Here is a 23,555-nt window from a genome sequence, read left to right as displayed (position 1 = left end):
ACTTCAGTCACGTCGCACTGCGTTGACCAATTGGGTGCGAACTCCAATCTGTCCACTTTGTCACTCATGGACATTTGTGTTAGCAGGGAAAGTCCCACTGTTACTGAACTGTGTCAGGTCAGTGTGCTAAATTGAGGACATAGCATGGAAAAAACTCTAGAGTATATGCACTTATCGGCCGGACTGAAACAGCAGTTCCATGATGGTCCTCAAATACGTTCTCAATTTTGCACATTGACCTTTAACTTCCAGCCACTAGGTTTTGACCTAGTCTGGTTTCAAATACAGAAACACAAGTATAGTGTAAAATATAACCACACAGATAAATACATGATTTATTAAATGAATACATAATATATAATAAATATATTTTAATCGATAAATTATAAAATTGTATGAACCCTACTCTATCACTATATCTGTGCAGTTGATTAGTGACTGGAAAAGTCAGTACACAAACATCTCTGATTCAGACTTACCTTCCTGCCTTTAAAGCCTCTAGGTCCAGTGTTACCTGAGCTCCTTGGCGGACCCTGGACCATAAAAGAAAAATAGAATTCATAAGTGCATACACATTGTGATCACATCTAATTCAAGATAAACTAAAGTGATATGAATTAAGCCCATTAACCTTTACATAAGAATGATAAACTTAATGAAAAGAAGGACAAAAAAACTAATAAATATCCTCCAGTCTTATATGCAAACTCAGCAGTCTGCAGAGATACTGTAATCTGCCTGCACTGTCTCAACAAATGTGTGTGTGTCGTCAACAACACATATTCATCACACAGGCAACATGAACAGTACAGGGTGTTTCCAATGATAAACACTGAAAAAGTCAGTTATGAGATTTGGTGCCCTCTAGTGTCAAAATTAGTGCATTGTGGCCATCTTAAAAAGCCTGCTGCATCTAATTCACTTCTTAAAATCTACATATTATAGATTATCCATCCAATAATACACATTGGCACGTGTAAATACAAAAACAATAGCAAGAGTAAAAGCAGTAAAAAAAACCCACCGGGTCCTTTGAGGTCCAGGAGCCCACAACCTGAGAGGAAAAAAACAAAAGTGTTAAGATGTAAAGTAAATGACAAATATCAACCAAAAAAAACTATAAGTTGCATTTAAAAAATAAACACTGCTGAGTTTACTTACATAGGGATATCACCTGTTCACCTTTCTGTCCCTGTAAAGAGGAAACGTATTTTGTTTTGATTAAAAGAACAATAGTTTCACATTTGTTTGAAATGAATCCACGTCAAAATGATTCATGACTTACCTTGAAGCCCATCATTTCTTGAGGAAAATAGAAGGAAGAAAGTTAATTCGATTATATTCTCCTAAACCTTTCTACAGTTCTCAGCTACTGCATTCATCATTTCACATTAAAGATATTATAACAAACAGCTGTTGAACTTGTGATTTGCTGACTTGCTGCAGTGATGTACAAGTGTACTTTAAGGTGTGTCATGTTACAATGTGACATCACTGTGGCAAGACCATAATAATTCATTAATGAGCAGTGTATGGATTGGATGGACAGTGGGGAACGGGTAAATATGTCTCACCAATCATCCTGCTGGCACTGGCGAAGTTGTCACACACAGGGCAGCACTCTCCCTCAGGTGTGACGACCTTCTCGCAGTTTGACAGAATTTCGCACTGCACCTCATCGCAGATGGTGACACCGTTGTCACAGACACAGACGCGACAAGGCTCTGGTTTTCCAGATGTCGTTGTGACTGTAGACCTCCCGTCGACTGTGCAGCTTTCCTTCATATTCTCATCTGCAGCTGTAACACAAACAGGTGGGGTGTTTAAAAGCGGCACAGTCTAAGCTCTCTGCAAAGTGATTGAGTTAACATTTACCTGCTGTGGGGTCGGCGCTGGGAGCTGATGTTGCAGCTGGAGTCAAGCACACGGGGCAGCACTCGCCATCAGGGGTCACAGTTTTCTGGCAGTCACCGAGGTCCTCGCAGACCACTCCTCACACACAGCGGTCCCTTATCACACACACAGATCCGACATGGCTCCGGGTTCCACATGTCGTTGTTGGCGTAGACTTTCCCATTTTCTGAGCACGTATCTTCGTGAAACAAAAATTAATTAGTATCTGACCATGTGAACTTAAATCCAACAGCCAAAATTGGAAGAACTTAAAGGAAAAGTTCAAACATTTTGCAAGATAAATATGAAGCCGTCACATAGCTGATTAGCTTAGCTTAGCTTAGCAAAAAGACTGGAAACCGGGACACAGCTAGCCTGGCTCTATCTACCAACACCAACTAAAGGACTAACTAACTAAACCTCATTAATTAACATGCTGTTTAATCTGTATGTGTAAAACTGTGAAAACCGGTGGGAAGTCTTTCTGCTAAACTAAGCTAAGATAACTGGTTGCTGAGGGTAGCTTCATATACTGTGTGTGGTATTACTTGCGTGTCAAACTTTTCCTTTAAAGTGTAAATCTTAAATGTTAATGGTATATTCTAACATGCTACTTCCTGTTTCTTAAAGCTCTTATGTGTGAGATTTTTGTGATTTTAGCATCCTGCAAATGATTCTGAGAGCAGAAGCTTTTGTTTTTAGAACAATGGGACAATCCTGGTGCAGCAATCTCAGTGTTTAGACAGGTGTAATAGCATTCAGCCGCCAAAGTCACAAATTTTTAAATCCTACACATAGGGGCTTTAATCAGTGCACCTTCTTTAGAGAAGAAAACTGTTTAATTTAAATATTTTTAAGCCTTAATTGGTGTGGAAAAGGAAGCAACTCACAATAAGTGCAAACACCATTAAAAGTGGCATAACAATAATCAAATGTGCATTTAAAGTGCAACAAATAATATGATACAGGACATGGAGAAGGTGGTACAATTTCCCAGAGGATACACATTATTTGATAAATAAGTTTACTTGCTCAACTTCATTTGTGTGGCAGTAAAACTGATAGCAGTTTCCAACAGTGTCCATTATTGGTCCTCTTTTATCAATACAATATATAGAGAGATGACTGGTCAGTAGCCTGACTCGGCTAATCTCCTGATGAAATCGCTACCAATGATTTTGCTGCACAAACGTTCGTTGAGAAGTGAGCTATTGCCAAAAAAGTATCTTCTCTTTTTGTGTGACTGAGTTGGACTTTCCTCTTTCAAAATTTATTGGCACAAACAAGAGTTACCAAAGATGCTTGATGAAGTTAAACAAGGAAGAAGAAGAAGAAGAAGAAGAAGGAGGAGAAGAAGAACAAATAATTGTCATCAAACAAAAATGCTATCATTACATTAGCTAACAGACAAGCAGTTGCAGTGTTTTCTCTATGCCTCATTAACAATGAGGGAAATTTCCTGCACTAATCATCTAAATTATTAATTGATTAATTGATTGATAGAGAAATTAACCATCTATTTATTACTGTTTGCATGGCCAACAATGTGTCCTCTCTCATTTGTGATATGTTCCCACACAACCTGCAGGGATTCCCAGGGCCTGCAGGATTTGATGGAGAGCCCGGTGTGCCAGGAAATCCAGGAGAGGCAGGAGCCCCAGGCCATGCATCCGCCCCTGGGGTGAGTTTTTCTCAGCGTCAGTTACCTTGCAGTGGAGGGGGAATACATACATTTTACAGCCATTCCTCTATGATAATTTTGAACATTTATTTTGAATAAATCTCTTCCCAAAAGGGAAACCTAGTATCACAGATGGCCTCAGGCTTCAGTGAGAAGTCCGGTTGGGCTGGGATGGTGTCAGGATCAAGGGTGAGTGCTGCACAGTTATATCGGAAATGTTTCTTTTACATTTATACAATGTTAAGATCTTTATTTGTACAGTGAATAAAATGTTGCTATTTCAGGGTGAAGCAGGACCACGAGGACCTCCAGGATCGCCTGGATCACCAGTAAGTTTTGGCAATAAACATCTGAACATTTTAAATAATTGTAAGTATTAGTTATTCCTTGACGGAGTCGTATATCTCCTCCATCTCTTCTTTAGGGTCCAAGCGGTGGTCAGGGAATTCCAGGAGAGGCTGGAGATCAAGGACTGATGGTAGGAACACATTTACATTTTAGAACATTCAGTTGATTCTCACAAAGTTTAATTTAAATTCACCCGTGATTGAAAAGTTGTGTCAGCTGTAACGAGTTCTTTGCGTTTGTCTGCAGGGTGAGCCGGGTCATCGGGGACCAGATGGGCCACCAGGAAAAGCTGGATCTGATGTGAGTCAAACATCCACACATTCCCATTAACTTTTAGTGTTACAAGTAATAATTTATTAAGAACAACTATTTCTCTTTTTTCCATTCAGGGAGAAGCTGGATCTGCAGGTGCTACAGGAGAGCCAGGATTTCCAGGATCTGGGGTAACTAGTCGTCACTCAGTGTTCACACCAAATCTTTGAATTATTAACTATTAATCATAACCTAGTGACACAATCAAGCCCTGACATTTTCCATATAATGTAGAATCTATCATAAGTACATCAAATATGATCTATATTAATTTAGTTGTTTAGTTGGAACGGTGAAAGATGGGACTTCATAGTTGATTTGATTGGTTGTTTTCTGTAGGGTGCAAGAGGATTCCCAGGACTCCCAGGTCTTCCAGGAATGAAAGGTCAAAAGGTGAGTCACATGTAGTTAAAGTCATACTTCCTCACTTCTTTTATTTCCTCTGTAAAATCAAGCACTGACCCGTTTCTGTGAATTTAAATCTCTTCAACAGGGACATTCTGGTCTTCTCGGGTCGAGAGGAGAGTCTGGAGCCCTTGGAAATAAGGTATGAATGTGTCACCTCATCAGGAGCTTCTCAAATTCTTCTTCTTAATATATTAGGATGGTTAAAACTCCACTAGAAATAAAAACTGATAATGGAATCTTTAACTCATACAGTGCTATAGAACCATAATGATATATTATAACTAACTTTGAAAGACGGTGGACGTCTTTACAAAACTGCACATTTCAAACCTGAATTGTTCCTGTGTTGTTGTGTTTTGCAGGGTTCATCCGGTACTCCTGGTGCTATGGGTGCTCCCGGTCCACTGGTAGGCAACACACACATTAAAAAAGATCAACACAGTATCTGACACAGAGTCACATGTCAGCCACACAGATACTGAGCCAGTCCTCTGTTTCAGGGACCAGCGGGCATGCAGGGAGAAAGAGGCAGAGCCGGCCCAACTGGGCCTGTGGTAAGAAGATAAAATCATCCATTTGAGAAAGTACAAAACTGTAAAATGATGCTGCAGGATTTAGACATTTTCTCTCTCTTCCTATTTCAGGGAAAACGTGGAACACCCGGCCATGTCGGCAAACCAGGTCCTCTGGTAAGGACTCATATCTACTGTTTACATGTGTCAAATCAGACACTCATGTAATGTTCCTCTACTGGATCAAGAAATCATGAGACTGGAACAAATATAACCTGTAACTAAACCGCTGTAGCACCATATACAAGCTGTTTTTATTCTGCAGGTATTTCAGCATCCTAATGAAAATCCTGCAGGGCCTTTGACCTTAACTGAGCATGAAATAATAAGAGAGTGAAACGGAGCTCTGAGCTGAAAGCCAAAGAGACTGAATATTTGTTTTATTATATTATTATATTATGTCAAATTTTCTTCAATTACAGGGTCCACTGGGAATCACCGGTGTGCCAGGATTTCCAGGCAGCCCAGGAATGAAGGTGAGTTTGTTTATGATCTGGTGTCATATTCAGTACTTCATTTCATCCCACAACATAAGCCTGTTGGATGACTTATGACAGAAAAACCAGGCCAAATTTGACGTTGTGAATTCAGCAAAAGACCTTGAAAGTCGATCAGGAATTTTGTCCTCAATCGTGTCCTCTGGTGCAGGGTGAAGCCGGACCCACAGGGGTGAGAGGAAGCCCAGGACAGCAGGGATCCAGGGGGGATGCCGGACACGTAGGACCACCTGGACCTACGGGAGAGCAGGTGTGTTACAATCTAATTAATCATTCTGTCCAAGTTTTTTGTAGGTTTTTCTTTTAAATCTTGGAATGTAAGAATATTTAACATCATTATTGATCATTAGTTAATATCTTGTTTTATAACAGGGTGCAGCAGGAACTGATGGAACTCCAGGTGCCCGTGGACAAGCAGTAAGTGCAACTGCATGGAATATGTATAATAAAAGATTATTAGAACCAACTTCCACCATATCTTTGCCTGCAGATCTGTGGCCCTTTAGTTAATAGTACTGAGACATTTTTCTCCTCCACAGCCTCATTTTGTGATTCAGCCAAGATTTTTAATTCTACATAACAACGTTGGCTTTCACTGCTCTGAAAAATGGAGGAATGCTTTTGCCAAATCACAGATTTTATTCTTCTCATTGATTTTGGTTGACTGCCCGAGAACATGTGATACAGCAGTTTCAATTGTCCTCTGGATATTTTTATATTAAATCGTTGGCTGCTCTTCCTCCTTCCCAGGGTCTGGCAGGTGTTCAGGGTCCAGCAGGTTTGCTGGGACCCCCTGGTCCCCCTGGTCCCCAGGGAACAACAGGAGTACCAGGACCAAAGGGCCAATTGGTATGAGCTCATTTCCTCTAGTTTTCTATAACTCACTAGTCCTGTAGTAGAATTCTTTTTCTCAACTTCCACCTCCCTGTTTTTAAATCAAAGAGTGAATAAATCTGATGCAGTGGGAGTTTTAATGTTTTGACCTCCACATTGTTTTGCAGGGCGAGGTTGGAGTGCCTGGATTCAAAGGAGAAGCTGGACATAAGGGAGAAAGAGTAAGAGAAAAATAAAACCATCCTGACACAAAGATGTTGATTGGCCTATTGACAAACTGTTTGACTGGTTTGTTTGGAGACTGTTTGACTGATTCACTGGTTATTGATTTCTCTGTGATGTTAGGGTGACCATGGTGCTCAGGGTCCATTAGGCCCGATGGGAGAGGATGGGAAGCGTGGACCACGAGGTGATGCCGGATCCATTGGGCCTCCAGGACCTACAGGAGAGACAGTGAGCCGTCTTCTTACTTCATCCTCAAAAACTATTTTCATGGTCCTTTAAGCACAGAGGAAGTTTTATGATCTCAGGTCTGATTTTGAAGAAGCATCCTTCATTTGTCGTAGGGAGCTCCAGGAAATCGAGGTTTCCCTGGTGCAGATGGTTTACCAGGCCAGAAGGTGAGTTGACTTCACACCAAAATACATGTACACAATGTGACTATTTGTTGTTAATCATGATTATTCTTGACCATGACTATGAGTTTCTGTGATTTTGAATATTTGATGTTTGGCCAAACAGGGAGCCCAGGGTGAAAGAGGAGGGCCAGGGTCAACTGGCACCAAAGGTTTACCTGGAGATCTGGGACGCAGTGGAGAGCCAGGTTTAACAGGAGCTCGGGTAAAACATACATAAATATCTAATGTTGTCATTTATTACTTTGAAGTAATTCAAACCTGATTGCAGCATTGTATAGAGTTTATTTGTTACGCGCATTTTAATACACCAACAGACAATCTTGTATTTACCCACCTTGAAGGGTTTAACTTTACGCGTTGCTGCAGTGATGGAGAAGTGAACTCCAGGGTGTGTCCGTACAGTGTGACATCACTGCTGGAGGCATGGTTACATTTGCATTAAAACGCTGCTTTTCAAGTTGTCGCTATAAGTTTGTCTGTTAAGTCCTTCAACAGTTTGAAAACAACAATAGAACACAATAGAATATTACTTTTGAGGAGAGGAGACAGGTATCAAAGGCTGTTCTGTAACTGTGCCTCCCTTTTTTGTGTCTTATTTCACAGGGTCTGACTGGACTTATCGGCGCTCAGGGAGCAGAGGGAAAACAAGGACCAATGGTACACAAAACCTTTTATTTCCACTACTTGTCAAACATGTCACCACTTAACCAAAACAACCAAATAAGGATTGATTCTTTCCCCAAGCCTAGAGTATGGTATGTGTTGTATTTGGTGCATGATGGCATGAATTTAACTTTCTTTTGTCTTTCCAGGGCTCAGCAGGAGAAGATGGCAAACCAGGCCCAGCTGGTTCTACTGGAAACAGAGGCTCAGCTGGACAGATGGGCCTGCCAGGACCAAAAGGCTTTGCTGTCAGTATGAAACGTTGTGTTTGAGACCACCCGACAAACGTTGTTTTTATGCATTGTTAGGAACATTTGATGAACAAAGAGAAGGCTACCATTGCCTGTTGTGCTGAGGAGGTGTCAAGTGACGTTTCTGAGATTCTGAAATTTGAGAAAATTTGATAATTAATGACCGAAAGAATTCCCCTCAAAGTGGAAGTAACTTAACAGCCAAGCACTATGCTTTGGACAAAAGCATCTCCCAAATGAATGCATGTAAATAAATGTAAAAACAGAGCCACAGAATGACAGTAATGTATAAGCTACATGATAACACAGCAGGTGATGACTTCTGTTGTTCCGTGCCTGTTGTTTTTTAGGGTGATGCTGGAAAGATTGGAGAGGCTGGAAGTTCCGGACCTCCAGGTCAAAGGGTAACTATGACTATGAATATGATTATATTAATATATTACACCTCTTCCTAAGGCTCAATTCTCTTCACCAAAGCACAAATATACTGATAAATGCTGCACTTTGACTGTTTTTCTAGGGACTGCATGGAAAGGATGGAGAGGAGGGCGCTGCTGGACCAGCTGGCCCAGCTGTAAGCATTCGCCTTTGTTGAGAAAATCATCACTGATTTAACAACAATATGTTTGAATTATACTCAATTTGCTTTTTTTCCAGGGTCCTGCAGGAAAAAGAGGAGAGCAGGGACCACAGGGACTGCATGGTTTCCAGGTAAACTGCATCCTGTCATTATAAAATTATACATTTTGAGATTAGCACTGGAGTCTGGTGTTTTTTTTTCATTTATTTCTGAAATATTTGAGTTTACACTGCATACAGTGAAACTAATGAGAAATTCAATTCAAAATGATTTCTTCTACACTCAGTATCAGAGTATTATAGCCTCTGTTTCAAGCTAAAACTGATTTAGTTATACCGGCATATTAATGAGTAAGTTCATGTTATGTCTATTCTTGGCATTAGCAATACATTAAAATGTGGGTTGATGTTTTCTTAGGGTTTGCCTGGACTGCCAGGTCCACCCGGAGAGTCAGGAAAACCAGGTGATGAGGTATGATAAAATAACATGAAAAATTTAATTCAAAAAATTGTACAGCAATTTTTTTTTGCATTAAAGAGTTCAATTCTCCTTTCTTAGCCTTCAAATTATATGCTGTACAGTGATGTGTCATCACTTCACTAGAAGGTCTTCATGCGATATTAGTATAATATTCTTGTATTTTTCCAGGGTCTTGCTGGAGAGGCTGGGGCTGGCGGAGCTATTGGTCCAAGGGTAGGTCCATTTAATCCGCTAATCAGTGTTCCCACCCCTTATTAAGGGTTTAGCTCACTGCTGTGTGTCTTCACCCCCCGGTTGTCCCTGTAGGGAGAAAGGGGCCCCCCAGGAGAAAGAGGTGAAATCGGACCTAATGGGCTGCAGGGACCCAAAGGTAGTCCAGGTGGACCAGGACCAGACGGACCAAAGGTAACATAACTGTGAAACCACTGACACTGAGACTTCACCAAGATCTAAACTGCATAATTTTGAGCTGCTGCATGTAAATCTGTGATACTCTCTTGCATATTTCAGGGTAACGCTGGTCCAGCGGGTGCTCTTGGAGAGCCAGGTGGTCCAGGACTTCAGGGGATGCCAGGGGAGAGGGGCATACCAGGACCTTCAGGCCCAAAGGGAGATGCAGTAAGTTAAAGAATGGGATCAGATTGTCTGCAAAGAAACAGAGGTACCAATTTCTCAACTAACATGATCCTTAGTAGAACAAAATACCAGCTGTTGACGTTACAATTTCTCTATCTCTGTATGCTTAATGAATCAAGTCTGAGCCAATTCATTGGGGGTTGTCAAAAGGGATTCTGGAAAATGTGGGAAATCACTAAGAAAGTATGGGTTTCCTGTGTGTTCAGATTGTTAAAGGAAGATGAACCTGAGCCACTAATGAGGCTGATTTCTTCTAACAGGGCTCTGTTGGAGATAAAGGACTCGAGGGTAAAGCAGGAGCTGATGGTGCACGGGTGAGTCGCCTCAACACGATGGTCGAGACACAAACGACACTGCAGATTTCTCAGATCGAGACACCAGACGTTTGTGATGAAATGTTTTCTTGATGGCACAAAAACTGAAAACATACTCACTGTCAAACCATCACTCACAATCTTACAGTTAAGTTTTTATTTGTCTGTTATAGTGTTCTAATATCTATTCATTTATTTTTATGAAAAGGGACTTCCTGGTCCTGTTGGACCTGTTGGTTCCAGTGGACCCCATGGAGAGAAGGTGAGTTCATTCATTTTGAAATGTGATTGGTAGTGTAAAAATACTGCCACAAATATTTGGTGCAAAACAGGAGAAAAATAGTAAACGACCCTCAATCTAAAGATCCTTTGTTACATAGATGGAACAAAATCCCTGCCATGTTTTGAGAACCTTGTTTCCTTTATTTCAGGGTGAACCCGGCCCATCAGGACCTGCAGGACGCCGAGGCTCAAGAGGAATCGCTGTCAGTACATTTTCTTTGACTACGAACATTAAATTGTCTTGGAGTTGAATATTTTTCTTGATAAAGTGTGTATTTATGTGTGATCTATTAACAGGGTTCTACTGGTGAGAATGGTCCAACTGGTGCTGTTGGCTTCCCTGGACCTCCTGTAAGTGGACACTAACCACAGCTAACCACGGGGCAGTCATGTCGAAAATATACCGATGAATAAACTGATAAAAGCACATTTTGAAAATAAACTGTATACCGGCGTTTGTATCACAACTGATACACAAGTTTTGAGACCTCAGCATCATCAACAAGATCAGTAATTACCTGAAACATATATCCTTCTCCAGGGTCCTGATGGTCAGCCTGGAGTCAAAGGTGAAACAGGTGAGCCAGGCCAGAAGGGAGAGGCTGGACCACATGGACCACATGGCACAGCTGGGAAACAAGGAGCACAGGTAGAAGGAACACATTGTCTCAATCCAATAGTAATAAATACTGGTTAGAATCAATTTTTTGTCATATTTTGGTGACATGGTAACATGAACAGGTCTGAATATCATTTAAAAATCTTGTGGAAGGAAGAAACAGACAGTTTATATTGGGTTGACCAGTTCATTTGCATAAAGATATTCAAGGTGACCTGATTTAATTGTGTGTGTTTTAGGGACCTGTTGGTGTAACTGGACTGAAAGGAGGCAGAGGAACCAAGGGTCCAACAGTGAGTTCTTCAAAGCCTTTGTGGCGAATAACAACTTCACAGTGTTAATTTATGTCTTTCTAACTTAGTTTGGTGTATCAACAGTCTTATCCCAGAGCGCTTTATAACACGCTGTAACTAATCAAGTGCTAATGTCATTATTATCATTAAAGTGCATCTTATTAGAAGTGTTTTCTTCCCACAGGGCTCTCCTGGTTTCCCTGGGTTGCCTGGGGGAGTTGGACCGGCCGGCTCCCTTGTGAGTTGATTAGTTAAATAAAATGAAAACAACATATAGAAGTTATCTGCATGTTATTAATTACTTCAAAAAAAAAATTATAAGCAGGAATCGCATTTATGTTTTCAAAATTTGCACTGACAGGCTGTTGTGTGTTTTTCAGGGTGCTGTTGGTGCAGATGGACCCATAGGTGCTCCAGGAAAGCAGGGCCCTCCTGGAATTCGAGGAGAAAATGGAGCTCCAGGACATCAAGGAGAGATGGGACCCTCAGGCCCACCAGGCAGCCCTGGAGAGAAGGGAGACTCTGGCGAGGACGGTCCTCCGGTCAGAGAAAGTTCACACTGTGCTGATCCTCCAGCAGCCGGACACAAATAAGTCCTGAGATGACTCAATTGCTTTTCTTGCTCTTGTGTTTGTCTGACAGGGGCCTGATGGGCCTCCAGGACCTGTTGGCGCCGCAGGACAGCGAGGTATCGTAGGTCAGCCTGGACTCAGAGGAGAGAGAGGCATGCTGGGACTGCCAGGTCCTGCTGTAAGTAATTCTACTCACTACGTTTTGTTTTTAGCCTGACAAAGCAGCTCCACATCTCAAAAACGCACATTGCACTGATGGATTTTTGTATTTCTTTGTTTCTCAGGGTCCACCAGGAAAACCCGGAACCCCTGGAACTCAGGGAGGCACAGGGCCCGCTGGTGTAGTTGGGTTACCAGGAGCTACAGGGCCAAGAGGAGATGCCGGTCCTGAGGTTTGTCCTATACAGCTTTTATTTCATGTCTTTAGCTGATGTTTTATTGTCTTTGCATTGCAATGTCCCAAAATTAACACAAAGAGTTCATCAGTTCATGTTTTAAAAGCATCTATTCTGTAATGCTCTGGTGCAAATGTTTCTCTGCCGACGACTCAGCTTTTCTGTCACTAATTTATTCTCATCATCTGTGTTTATTCAGGGTATTGCTGGAGCAGAGGGCCCTCCTGGTAAAGACGGTCTCATAGGGGACAGAGTAAGATTAAATACATGGTGTTTGTGTGTTGTTGTTTTTTAAATAGTGGATCGAATCAGTTAATGATACCATTATAATGTTGTGTAATCACTGGTTGTGTGTATGTGTTTCCAGGGAGACAGAGGAAATCCTGGTCCAGAAGGTCTGGCTGGTATTACAGGGTCTGCAGGAACTGACGGTCCAGTTGGAATTACCGGCGGTCCAGGACAAATTGGTGAAAATGTGAGTTTCACAAACAGAAATACAATTTATTTAAATTTAATATGCTACACTGTCAGCCACACATCAGACACTCCATCTATCCTGTCACATTTACAAACTGTGCTCTGCCATGTCTCTTTGCTTGTTTTGAGTTTAGGGTGCCAAAGGCCCCGCTGGACCCCCAGGACAAACTGGAATACGTGGGAAAGTGGTAAACATGAACAATTCAACAATTTAAAATCAAGAATTAAAACAAACCTGTACTTTTTTTTCGGTGTAAAACATTGTTTTCCAAGTGTTGAACTCTCACTTTGTGTCTGATTTCAGGGCCCTCAAGGACCACAGGGAGAGAAGGGGGCAACTGGAGAGCAAGGAGAGAGGGGTCAGAAAGGTCACAGAGGTTTCACCGGTCTTCACGGTCTCCCTGGAATAACTGTAAGCAAAAAAATGATCATTTAGGCAACTTTGTCAATTCCTGTGAAGACAGAAGGACCCACACCCAACACAGCAACTGAATTCAGTTTAGGTGCATTTGCAACATCTCATTCAGCGAGGATCTTTGATTTTCTGCAGGTTTAACTCTTTTAACGTACAAATCTTGGCCAGTGCAGCATTGAAGTCAAGTAATTTTGAGTCTATTTTAACACTGAAACACAACAACAATGAAAATATTAGAAAATAAAATCCCATTCTTCTCTGTTCCAGGGGGCCACAGGAGATGCAGGAGCGATAGGTATTGTTGGACCAGCTGGGCAGAGGGTAGGTGTATAATTGTATGATTGTATAAATCAGACCAGATAAAAGTATGCATTTTATATTATGCATTATTCCTCAGTGTCAATCTCTCATTGTTTTACAACCATATAGGGTCCTCCAGGAGTGTTGGGTCCTCCTGGAAAGGAAGGATACATCGGCCAGCCCGGACCAATGGGCGCTCCCGGAACCAGAGGGACCAGTGGAGATGTCGGAGCACAGGTGACACAAGATTACATCTATTGTTTTATTTCCATCAGCTAAGGAGATAACATTTTCAGATAAACCTTAATTACTAAATTTGATAAATTAAGACCTTGTCAGAGTTTCAAAAAGGGATATCTTGATCTGGATCTGCATGGACCGACCTTTTTTCTCACACAGCTAGCATAGCAAATATGAAGTAGAAGAAAAATGTAATGATTGTCTTTTTTCTCAGGGTCCACCTGGTGAAACCGGACCCCCCGGCCCTCCAGGCCCCCCAGGACCTCCCACCGCAGCAGCTGTGGAAGACCTCTTCGCCGCCCCGGCTGATTACGATGGGAACGGCGACGTGCCAGAAGCTGTGGAATTCGTAGAGGATGATATGTCGGCTGATCTTCCTCTACTTCCGGAGTTCAACAAAGATGAAGCCCTTCCCAATAAGAAGTTGGCCATCCTGCGTGCAGACACTGGCATCCAAGCCACACTGAAGACCCTCAATGGACATCTGCAAAACCTCCGCAATCCTGACGGCAGCAGGATGAACCCTGCAAAAACCTGCCAGGACATCAAGCAGTGCTACCCCCAGAAAAAGAGCGGTGAGGGTCCTAATTTTCTTATTTTTAGACCAGTATCACATATGTACCCAGGCCTAGTGATCTAACTCCTTCCAATCATTTTTTTTCTGCCTTTGATACAGGTGAGTACTGGCTCGACCCAAATCAAGGAAGCATCAAAGACGCCATCAGGGTCTACTGTGATATGGAAAGTGGTGAAACCTGCATCTCCGCCAATCCGGCAAACATTCCCCGCAAAGCCTGGTGGACGAAATCCAGTCCCAGTGCCAACATACCTGTCTGGTTTGGAGCCAACATAAATGGTGGAACTCAAGTAAGAATTCAAGAGCTTTATTTGCATATATGCATGTTGTGGAAGATTTGAAATGACACCATGACATGTATCTAGAAGCCTGGAAATTGAGCATGCAATGTGTGTAATCATGTCAAACTGACATCAAATTTCAGTTCACCTATGGAAATAAGGAGGAGCAGCCTAATGCAGTGGCTGTTCAAGTGAAGCTGCTGCAGCTTTTGTCCAAAGAGTCGCACCAGACCATCACCTACCACTGCAGGAACAGTGTGGCTTATAAAGACGAGACGAGCAGCAACCTGAAGAAAGCTCTGGTCCTCAGAGGCTCCAACGGCCAGGAGCTGAGGGCGCAGGGCAACAACCGCCTCCGATACACCGTCATCGAGGACGGCTGCTCAGTAAGTCTTCCACAGAATACATTACTACATTTGATGAAAAACCATTGGGTGATTAATCTGGCTTTCTTTTTACTTACTTTCTTTTACTTTTACTTTTACAGCAATCAAACGGAGAATGGGGCAAGACAGTGATCGAGTACAGGACTCAAACTTCGGCCAGGTTGCCCATCATGGACGTGGCCCCTATGGACATTGGAAAGCCTGACCAGGAATTCGGCCTGGACATCGGCCCCGTGTGCTTCTCATAAAACACAAATCCCCAATGTAAGATGGACTCAAATAGGCCTTTGTAGAGGAGTAACACCATCACCAGAAATTATAGCATATGGACTCCTCTCTCTGTGAGCATACACGTCGATAAAGGTTCTTCACACATGGCTGCATTTCCCAGAAGCTGTTGAAGTACAGCGTACTTACTGTGTCTGCCAGCGGACGAGAGCTGTGTGACTGGTGGGACGCTGACATAATTTATTCACCATGTCAATAAATTTACACTCTAACGTAAAGTACTCTACAGGGAAATGCATGTGGGTGGATAAAAGTAACGTCTAAGGTGCTAAATAAAAAGGAAGGAAAGGTGGGTTTATATAGACTGTAAACTTGCATAAACTGGAAAAACAGCCAGTAATCGTAAGAGATGCAATGTCTTTGTGGGGAGCTTAGAGGAGATTACCTAAGAATTGAAGGTTTATTGCAAATAAAAGCATCCAAACCTTTTCATTTTTTACTAGTGATGGCTTTTTTCCAGTAAATAGGGCAAGTGTCTATATGGCAACGACTGTAGTTTTTAAGTTTAATGGAATAAAAAATCAAAATAATGCTTGAACCTAAATTATTAAGTTCTGTGCAGGAACTCATTTACTCTTTCAACAGAAAACCTTTGTATTCTCCTTTTAAAACTTCAACTGTAAATGCAACATATGACTGTAAATTGCAAAGTATTTGTTTATTGTTGACTGTGGATGTGGAATAAATGTCTCTCTTTGGAATGACTGTGCTCTTCCCACAAACTGAAGTAAGAAAAATTGAATAAACACTCGGTTCCCCCTCATGAGCAGCAAAATCTTTTTGCTTTGAAAGTGAATTTAAATGAGCTCATCTCGCCACTAGAGGGAGACAGCACTTTTCCTACCAGGCATCAAATCACAGTGAACTGCTTTTACCTGATATCTCGGGTGTAAGGAGTGAAATGAAAAACCAGGAGAGCTCTGGGGTTTGAAAACAAATAAAACAGTGCTTTATGCTAAATGGACAAGAACTGTCATCTTATATTTCAGACATGGGTTTTGCTGTATCCACCCTGCATTGGTGATAATTTCTTCATATGAATCAACACACTGGTTTACTGATTTACAAAACCAACTCAAATGTGTAACTCCAGCTTGATAACTCCTTCCCTCATGCTTTTTCCTCACCACTTCATTGTGTCTGCATGTATATGGGTGTGTGAGCAACCGAGATGAAAAAAAAGAAAATAAAGACCCAGAGAGAGGGAGCGAGAAGGCGCCCTTACAGGAAGAAAAAGAGCCAAAGTTCAGGCAACACATGTTTCTGGGTCGACCTCTCCTCTCAGCGCGCGGTGAAAGACGTGACACTCTCACCGTTTCCTGCAGCCCGGGCCTCGCTCCACATCTGTTGAGGTGGTCATTTTTAGCCGGGGCTGCTATTTTCATTTCAGCATGGAAAAAATCTGTCAGAGAGGTAAAAGTATAGGTGAAGGAAATCTAAACTGTGCTTTTGTGTGAGCTCTACATTACATTTTTACACAACTGGGGCATTTTCTTATAACTTTTATAAACAAGCTGCTCAGCTGGGGACAGCAGCTTCAAGAGAAACTAAATTACATAAGACAGAAAATCTGTTTTACTTTCTATTTTTCACCCAACAGGTGCCTCCTGTTAAAGCTGATGGAATGATTTTTTTTTTGATGACAGCACAAGGTAACTAAGAGTTTGAAATTTAAGGTCTTCAAATTCAAAAATTATGTTATTAATGCAGAGTCAGTTACCAGTGCACCCCTGGTTGCAGAATCCCAGAGGTGCAGCCGAAGCTGTTGGGAATGTCATTATTTCTGCAGGTATTTGGTCATAAACCAAAGTATTGTCCAACTTTCAATTTTGACCTGATGGTGGTGATACACTAAAAGTCAAGGGTCGCCAAAGTTGTTACAATTAATCCTGATGGGAACATGAATAATTGCATTAAACTTCATGGCGATTGATACAGTACGTTCACTCAAAAGCCACAAACATCAGTTTCATGGTTGCGCTGGAGGAGAAGTCACAGGATCAGCAAAGTCTCTAGGATTCATCCCCTGGGAACCATGAATCTCTGAACCGAATGCCATGGCGATACATCTGGTCTCCACCATCTCCTGAGGGAATTGTCTGGCTCTTTAGCCGCTAAATGCTCCACTATTTCACCAGCTGATCTCTGACTGTGTCTGTCTGCTGTTTGATACCGAGCATGGAGTGAAAACTGAAGCAGGTGAACTATGAGAGTGAACCAAAACAGTAAAGTGAAACAATGAGCTTAAACTCGCCATGAAGCTCCATAAAGCTGAGGGGACCTTCACATTCACATTCAGTTCAACTCAGTAGTTGTTGAGATATTTCAGTCTGGACCAAAGCTTTAATTAGCTTCCTGTCATCTCAGAGAATCCATTTCCTGAGGAAATATACAAGTCTAGAGGCTAAATCCTCCTCTTTCTCTTCCTTTCATCTCCTCCGGCTTGCATGTATACCTTAAGGTCAATTTGCAAGCCTGACGCTGTTTCCGTCAAAATTCTAAGAACAACCGGGTCCGTTTCACACACAAATGTGTTTGTGTGTGCCGCCTTCACCCAAACGGGGACCACTGGAGTCTACGACCCTGAGATGACTTGGCAGCGACGCCCAGATCCTGACTGGGGTGTCTCTTGTTCACCGAGGAGCGTCGATGAGATTTCCCAGCTACTCCTTTTCCTTCCTGTGCACCCTCCAACCCCACCTCGCTGACGCTCCTCCAAAACACTTAAAGAACATAGGGAAAGGATCATGAGAAAGGATCATGCTATTAACCTAAATTATTCTCACTGGCATGAAAACACAGGGCTGAGAGCAGATTCTCACAGTAGAGGGGAAGACATAAATTTAGCTTGTTATAGTAAGGATATGTTGCTAACAACACATACTGTTGCCATTAATCACAGGTTTTGCTTGTCAAACTATACAGTGATCAGTTAAGTTTCCATGCAGATTTAAACTTCAGCTTTCCTAGATGGGACATTTTATCAATTTAAACAAGGATTTCTGCACATTAATGAAACTAATCTGTTATGATTTCCACGACTGTGTATTAGTATCATGGTGACAGCTTGATCTGTTCTGGGACTTGTGAAGCTCCCCTCAGCTTTATGGAGCTTCAAGCACTGTTTAACCACAACTTTATTGTTTTTGGTTCACTCTCACAGCGTCGCTTTCTGTGTTTTCAGCTGCTTCAGTTGTCACTCCCTGCTCGGCAGAAGAACAGCAGACAGACACAGTCAGAGATCAGCTGGTGAAATAGTGGAGCATTTAGCAGCTAAGGGAGCCAGATATTTCCCTCAGGACATGGTGGAGACCAAAAACAGAGTGATGACTACTAAAGCTGAAGTCGACACTGTTTCATTAAAAGACACCTTTGTACCATTAACTCCTGTCTCATCTGCAAACCATCCTCCTTTGTGGAGTAGTTTATACACAGTCTGGGGGGGGTTAAATAAAAGTGGATGGCGCAACACAGCTAATGACAACATGGAAAAAATTTACTTCCTCTTGATTGGTTGCAGCAGCTTCATTGGATATAATTGATTTAGCTGAAAATCAGTGAAAATGAAATGTAGCCATTTGGCTGGTTGAGAGGAAAGAAAAACTGTAGGAGCTGTAGGAGGATCATTTGTGGTAACGGCAGTCAGTAAAGGAAACTATACAGCACTTCCTCTCCAGCTAATTGCTATGCATTCTGCTTCTGGCCCCACATGAGTGGGCTACTGAATGTGTCACTTGTCAGGTTTTTGTCAGGTTGTATTGTGTAAATAATAAATTAAATAATATTTTTATCATTTAATGGACACGTTTAGGGGACGTAGCTTTTACATTTTGAGTTTCATTACTGCCTGAATGTTTGGCATTAAGTGACATATATTCACACTGTAATTATTTTTCAGACTGGACTTTTCAAACTTTTCAGTCCATGGTCTTCCTCACATGAATCACAAATGAAAAGAATAGTTGCACTTGAAAATGATAGTGAAGCTCTTCACAAGGGTGCTGCCTCTCTCTATATACACACACACACACTCTCACACACACACACACACACACACAGACAATATGACATGCACCCCTCCTCCACCGGCTGAGGTCGAAGCTGATCGAAAGGGAAATGGGCCGTTTTAACATCCCACCTTTTCCCAGATCCTGGGAGGAGCCTGTGCCTGGTGGCAGCGAGGAGAACAATGGCAGGAAAGCGGGAGAGGAGTGAGGGAGTTCCTGTTGGCAGGATGATGCTGAAGACAGGAGCAGCGGCGCGCCTCGTACAAGTGGATACTGGCCTGCTGCCCTGGGCAGTAGGAACTGGGCTCTTTAAAACTGCAATAAGCTTATTGTTTGAAATGTTTTGAAGAGTTTGATTCCAAATGTCTGGCGCTTTAAGGGAAAGTGTCTTAGATGTTTTGCCGCCAGACGTGACAAATGAATGTCAGAGTGAAATTGCTTGCAAGGCAAATAATGTCATCATAGTTCCCTATGTGGGATGCAGATATCAGAACCTATGAGTCACTTTCACACCTGTAATTATGCTGCTTCCTTTTAGCTCTGGTCCATTTATGTTCACACTCTCTTATTACAAATGAACCAAAGGACCCACGCATTTTGGTTCATTTGTGAACATGTTCGTCAGGTTGTTTGGGATGCAGCAGATTAGGATTGACAGGCTTTGATGCTTGAATCAACTACACAAACACCAGAGTTTGCACCAAACAGCTGAGGGAATGAACGCATCACGAGAAGAGGCATCAGCCCTCTAAAGGATGACTGTGGTTTATCAAAACTTGGATGGTTTCTGCATCTTTTCTATCTGGAAAAAGTAACACTTTTAGTTACCACGGTAACTGATAACATGTGGAAGAAATTCAGGATGAATCTGCAAAACTGGGATTATGTTTGATGACAACATCTTTATATGCACAATCCAAACATTGCATTTTTTTTTATTGTTTCTTTTAATGAAAGTTGAGCATGGCAACAACAGCTCGGTTAAGATTAGACAACTGAAACAAAAACATCTACTGTCGGATTGTCTCCTGCATTAAAGACCACCTTTACCTCCACACTCTTACTGTCTGCTGTGCTGCATAAAGGGCCCACCACCTCCTGCTTTGGCACTAAATGTTTGCATTGGATATAAATGGTTCCCTGAAGCCCGCTCCGTGACGACCTTTGCTGCACGTCGTACCGCTCTCTCTTGAGGTGAACGATTGTCCATCAGTGGAGTAATGAGAAAGTGACTGCAGGAATGTGTTGGGGTGCGTCAAAAAGCATTGCATTTACAACCTGTCTGATTTACTGATCGCTCGTGTTGCTTCATAAACCAGAACCAGCTATGATGCAATTTTGTCCTTTTTAAATTAAAAACTTCATTGAAATGTAAAACCTCATAAATTTGAATGTGAAATCTGGATCAAAATAAAAGGAGAAAATTGAAATGTTTTGAATCCCCGAAAGGAGGCTTTTCTGTTTTGCTTTCCGTTTAGATTCTGTTGCAGCTGGGGTGAAAGGTGACAGAGGTCCATATCTGTAGGGGACAAAAAAAAAAAGAAAAAAAAAAGTGATCCCAGACCCAGAGCAGCGTTCTCTCAGGGGTCTTCCTCGCTACGCCCCTTCCTAGCACTTTGGAAAAGGACTCTCCACGTGATGTATTCACACATTTGATCATGACAACCCTCCAGAAACACCAAAGTAGACGACCAAGTGTTGACATCACAGTGCGAAGAGCTGCTCAGATAATTCATGACCCTGCAGAGCTCTCCGAAAGGGCCGAGCAGTGAGCGGCAGACTTCCTGCGGTCCCACCCAGGCCCGGGTCACATCCATACAGCCGGGCCACATTGCTCACCCCAACCCCTGTACTGTACGCCCTCCACACCCTCGAGCACAGCCAAGAACTCATTCCATTGTTCTCAAGAGTGAGACATCCCCATGTTTAAGTGGCCAGATCACATTATTGGCCAGATGTGTGTATGGTGTATATCTGTGCAACAGTGCATGGCAAAGCATTGTTTAGAGAGCGTGGTTTGACCAGAAATTTCTGCGAATAGCGGGGGTTTCTACTGAAGCTGGCTGGAAATTGATTCAGCATGTTGTTTGAAGCTTGAGTCATTCTTCCTCTGAAGGAGTAAAAGTTAATGTGTTTCTGATCAAATACGTGTTTGTGAAGCTGTAACGAACAAGATGCCGTTGTTGCCTGTGACTAATTCCGCACTGTATTTTCCAGATCTCAACAGTCCATCAAACAATGATGAGATCTTCTGTTGTTAAAGTGTCTGACTCTCTACAAATCAAAGTTGACCTCGCCGGCATTCCTTACATACCACCCCTGCTGTTACTGGCAAGGTAAAGTGCATCATATCTTGTGCAACCGAGGCTTTTCCCGATTGTGGACCTGCGCTGATGAAAAATGGGAAATGGGAAGTTTCCTTTATCGGGGAAGGAAAAACACAATCGAACTCAAACTCAGAAAGCCAAGTGTCTACTTCATGTTCTGTGACACGGTGTAAGAACATGGATACAGCTGAAGATTCGGGTGGATTTTTCTGCTTAGCCCTGATATCAGTGACACTAGTGTTTTAGAACAACCTCCAAATCATTTCCACCTGAATCCCTCGAATACTCTGAGGTGGGAAAGTGTTTATTTCACAATGGGAGCCTTGTGTATTTCACTCTGTCAGAGCAGCTGGAGGGATTGTGGTGAAACGAACCCTCAAAGCTTCCTAACATAAAAATGAAAGAGGAATCCCCAGTGGCTCACAATGGCGACAGACTCATAAAGATTATAAGGATTAATTAATCATATTTATCAGTTAACGGGAACGCACAACACAGCCAACAGAAGGGTAAAAGACAAACCAATAAAGTGTAGTTTGTACAGGCACACACTGTAACGAGGAGTGTTCTAATTAGGCGACATAATTGAAAACACCTGTGCGTGGACCACTTTATAGAATGTGATGCATCACTGTTGATTAGATTAACAGTTAAATAAGTGGTCAGAGGTTACTGACAGGATGCACTCTGCATAAGTATTTTTAAAGCGTCTGTGTTACAAGCTTGGGGAGCATTTACTCGGCAGCAAAGGTCTAAGAAAACGACAACATCGAGATGCATCGTGGGAAATGTAGGATCCTGCTTTTTTTTTGAAAACTTGGCTCAAACTGGAGACCAAAAGTCAGAAAATCTTTGCTTGCTGCTTCTTAAAATCGAACCCCTACAAAGCCCCACATGTACTTCTTCTTCTACTTTTTATTGTTCCCACTGTGGCCCGATTAACCTGTGTACCTATCTATAAAACCTCCCTGCTAGATTTAAGCTGTGTATCTATTCCTGCTATTGATTACTGTTGGAACCATCTAGAACCCCCAGGAATGTATGAAGTCTAATTCAATATTGAGTCACTGTGTGTTACATAAGTTCATAATGGTCTGTTTGACACTCAGGGGAAATTACTCCAGACTAGTGCGTCAGCTACAGCAAATTAAAGAGCAGGGGAGCAGATCTGTGTGATTATTTTCTAGGACTTCATTTCGGCATATACGTGTTACCATGCAGGGGAGCATGTGAGGCATATTGTGTCTCTATTCACAGCCGTGTCCTGTGGAAAGAAGTGCTGCCGACTCATATGTTAGAAACCCCTCTGTGCATAAAACATCGGCTACATGCTTCAAGTTTCGGTGGAAGCACGCGGAAGTTAAAGCAGTAAACAAGTGTTAGTCATGAGAGTGAGGAAGTGTTTACTACCAGCACACAAGAGCTGATGGATCAAGAGTTCAATGGCAATGTATTCTTAGAAACAGGAAGCCTGCAATACATCCACCGGTCTGATTTCCACAGAGGTAAATAAAGGGCGGTGGGGTTTATCAGATGTTGTTGTGATAGGTAAACAACAAAAACATCTTAACTGAGAGCGATCACAGGTACGAGCTGAGTTTTTCTGCATTATTTTTAATCTCTGTGTTGAAGGAAATGTGTGCCATCGCAACTCACACAGGATACTACACCATCTCTCGTGCTGATGTGACAGGATGCAAGTTAAAAGTGTGGTTTTGGCTCTGTGAAAATGTCAGATGTTTAGTGTTCTGCACAAAGAAACATGGGAGGGGATGTTCTTGTGATTACTGTGATGATGCTGAAAGCGTTGCGCAAAAATTCCCAGTCTTTTGTGGATTGAGGTCATGACTACGACAGGCGTGCAAGTAGCTCGTAAATAGGACAATTACTTGTAATGATTAATGGTCACATACAGTGCACACATGCTTTTGATCATTATGTGTTCTTTGCATCTGGAGTGGCACGGTAAGTTCTTTTGCAGCTTGTCCG

General features: G+C 42.2%; 1 protein-coding gene across 1 annotated transcript; it reads left to right on the top strand.

Annotated features, from left to right (window-relative positions):
- The first annotated feature begins 2,864 nt into the window (after positions 1–2,864).
- LOC111232253 (collagen alpha-2(V) chain-like) lies at positions 2,865–15,192 on the top strand. Its single transcript, XM_022759700.1, has 50 exons — positions 2,865–2,876; positions 3,482–3,574; positions 3,689–3,763; positions 3,859–3,903; positions 3,999–4,052; positions 4,169–4,222; positions 4,312–4,365; positions 4,574–4,627; positions 4,728–4,781; positions 5,005–5,049; positions 5,143–5,196; positions 5,287–5,331; positions 5,637–5,690; positions 5,863–5,961; positions 6,084–6,128; positions 6,462–6,560; positions 6,713–6,766; positions 6,891–6,998; positions 7,112–7,165; positions 7,287–7,385; positions 7,787–7,840; positions 7,996–8,094; positions 8,448–8,501; positions 8,618–8,671; positions 8,755–8,808; positions 9,095–9,148; positions 9,326–9,370; positions 9,464–9,562; positions 9,668–9,775; positions 10,054–10,107; positions 10,316–10,369; positions 10,539–10,592; positions 10,687–10,740; positions 10,931–11,038; positions 11,248–11,301; positions 11,486–11,539; positions 11,682–11,843; positions 11,944–12,051; positions 12,158–12,265; positions 12,468–12,521; positions 12,636–12,743; positions 12,880–12,933; positions 13,050–13,157; positions 13,428–13,481; positions 13,590–13,697; positions 13,915–14,037; positions 14,092–14,275; positions 14,377–14,567; positions 14,702–14,944; positions 15,046–15,192. Exons 1-50 carry the CDS (start codon positions 2,865–2,867, stop codon positions 15,190–15,192), a joined length of 4,056 nt encoding a protein of 1,351 aa, XP_022615421.1.
- Positions 15,193–23,555: the final 8,363 nt, after the last annotated feature.

The sequence above is a fragment of the Seriola dumerili genome, unplaced genomic scaffold (genome assembly GCF_002260705.1).
Source record: "Seriola dumerili isolate Sdu_G_001 unplaced genomic scaffold, Sdu_1.0 BDQW01000018.1, whole genome shotgun sequence".
Lineage (NCBI taxonomy): Eukaryota > Metazoa > Chordata > Actinopteri > Carangiformes > Carangidae > Seriola > Seriola dumerili.
This window is presented reverse-complemented; position numbering and strand designations above follow the sequence as displayed.

Coding starts and splice junctions, on each gene's coding strand:
- LOC111232253 (XM_022759700.1), top strand. Junction 3,904..3,998: donor CAGGATCGCCTGGATCACCA/GTAAGTTTTGGC, acceptor TCTCTTCTTTAG/GGTCCAAGCGGTGGTCAGGG. Junction 7,386..7,786: donor CAGGTTTAACAGGAGCTCGG/GTAAAACATACA, acceptor CTTATTTCACAG/GGTCTGACTGGACTTATCGG.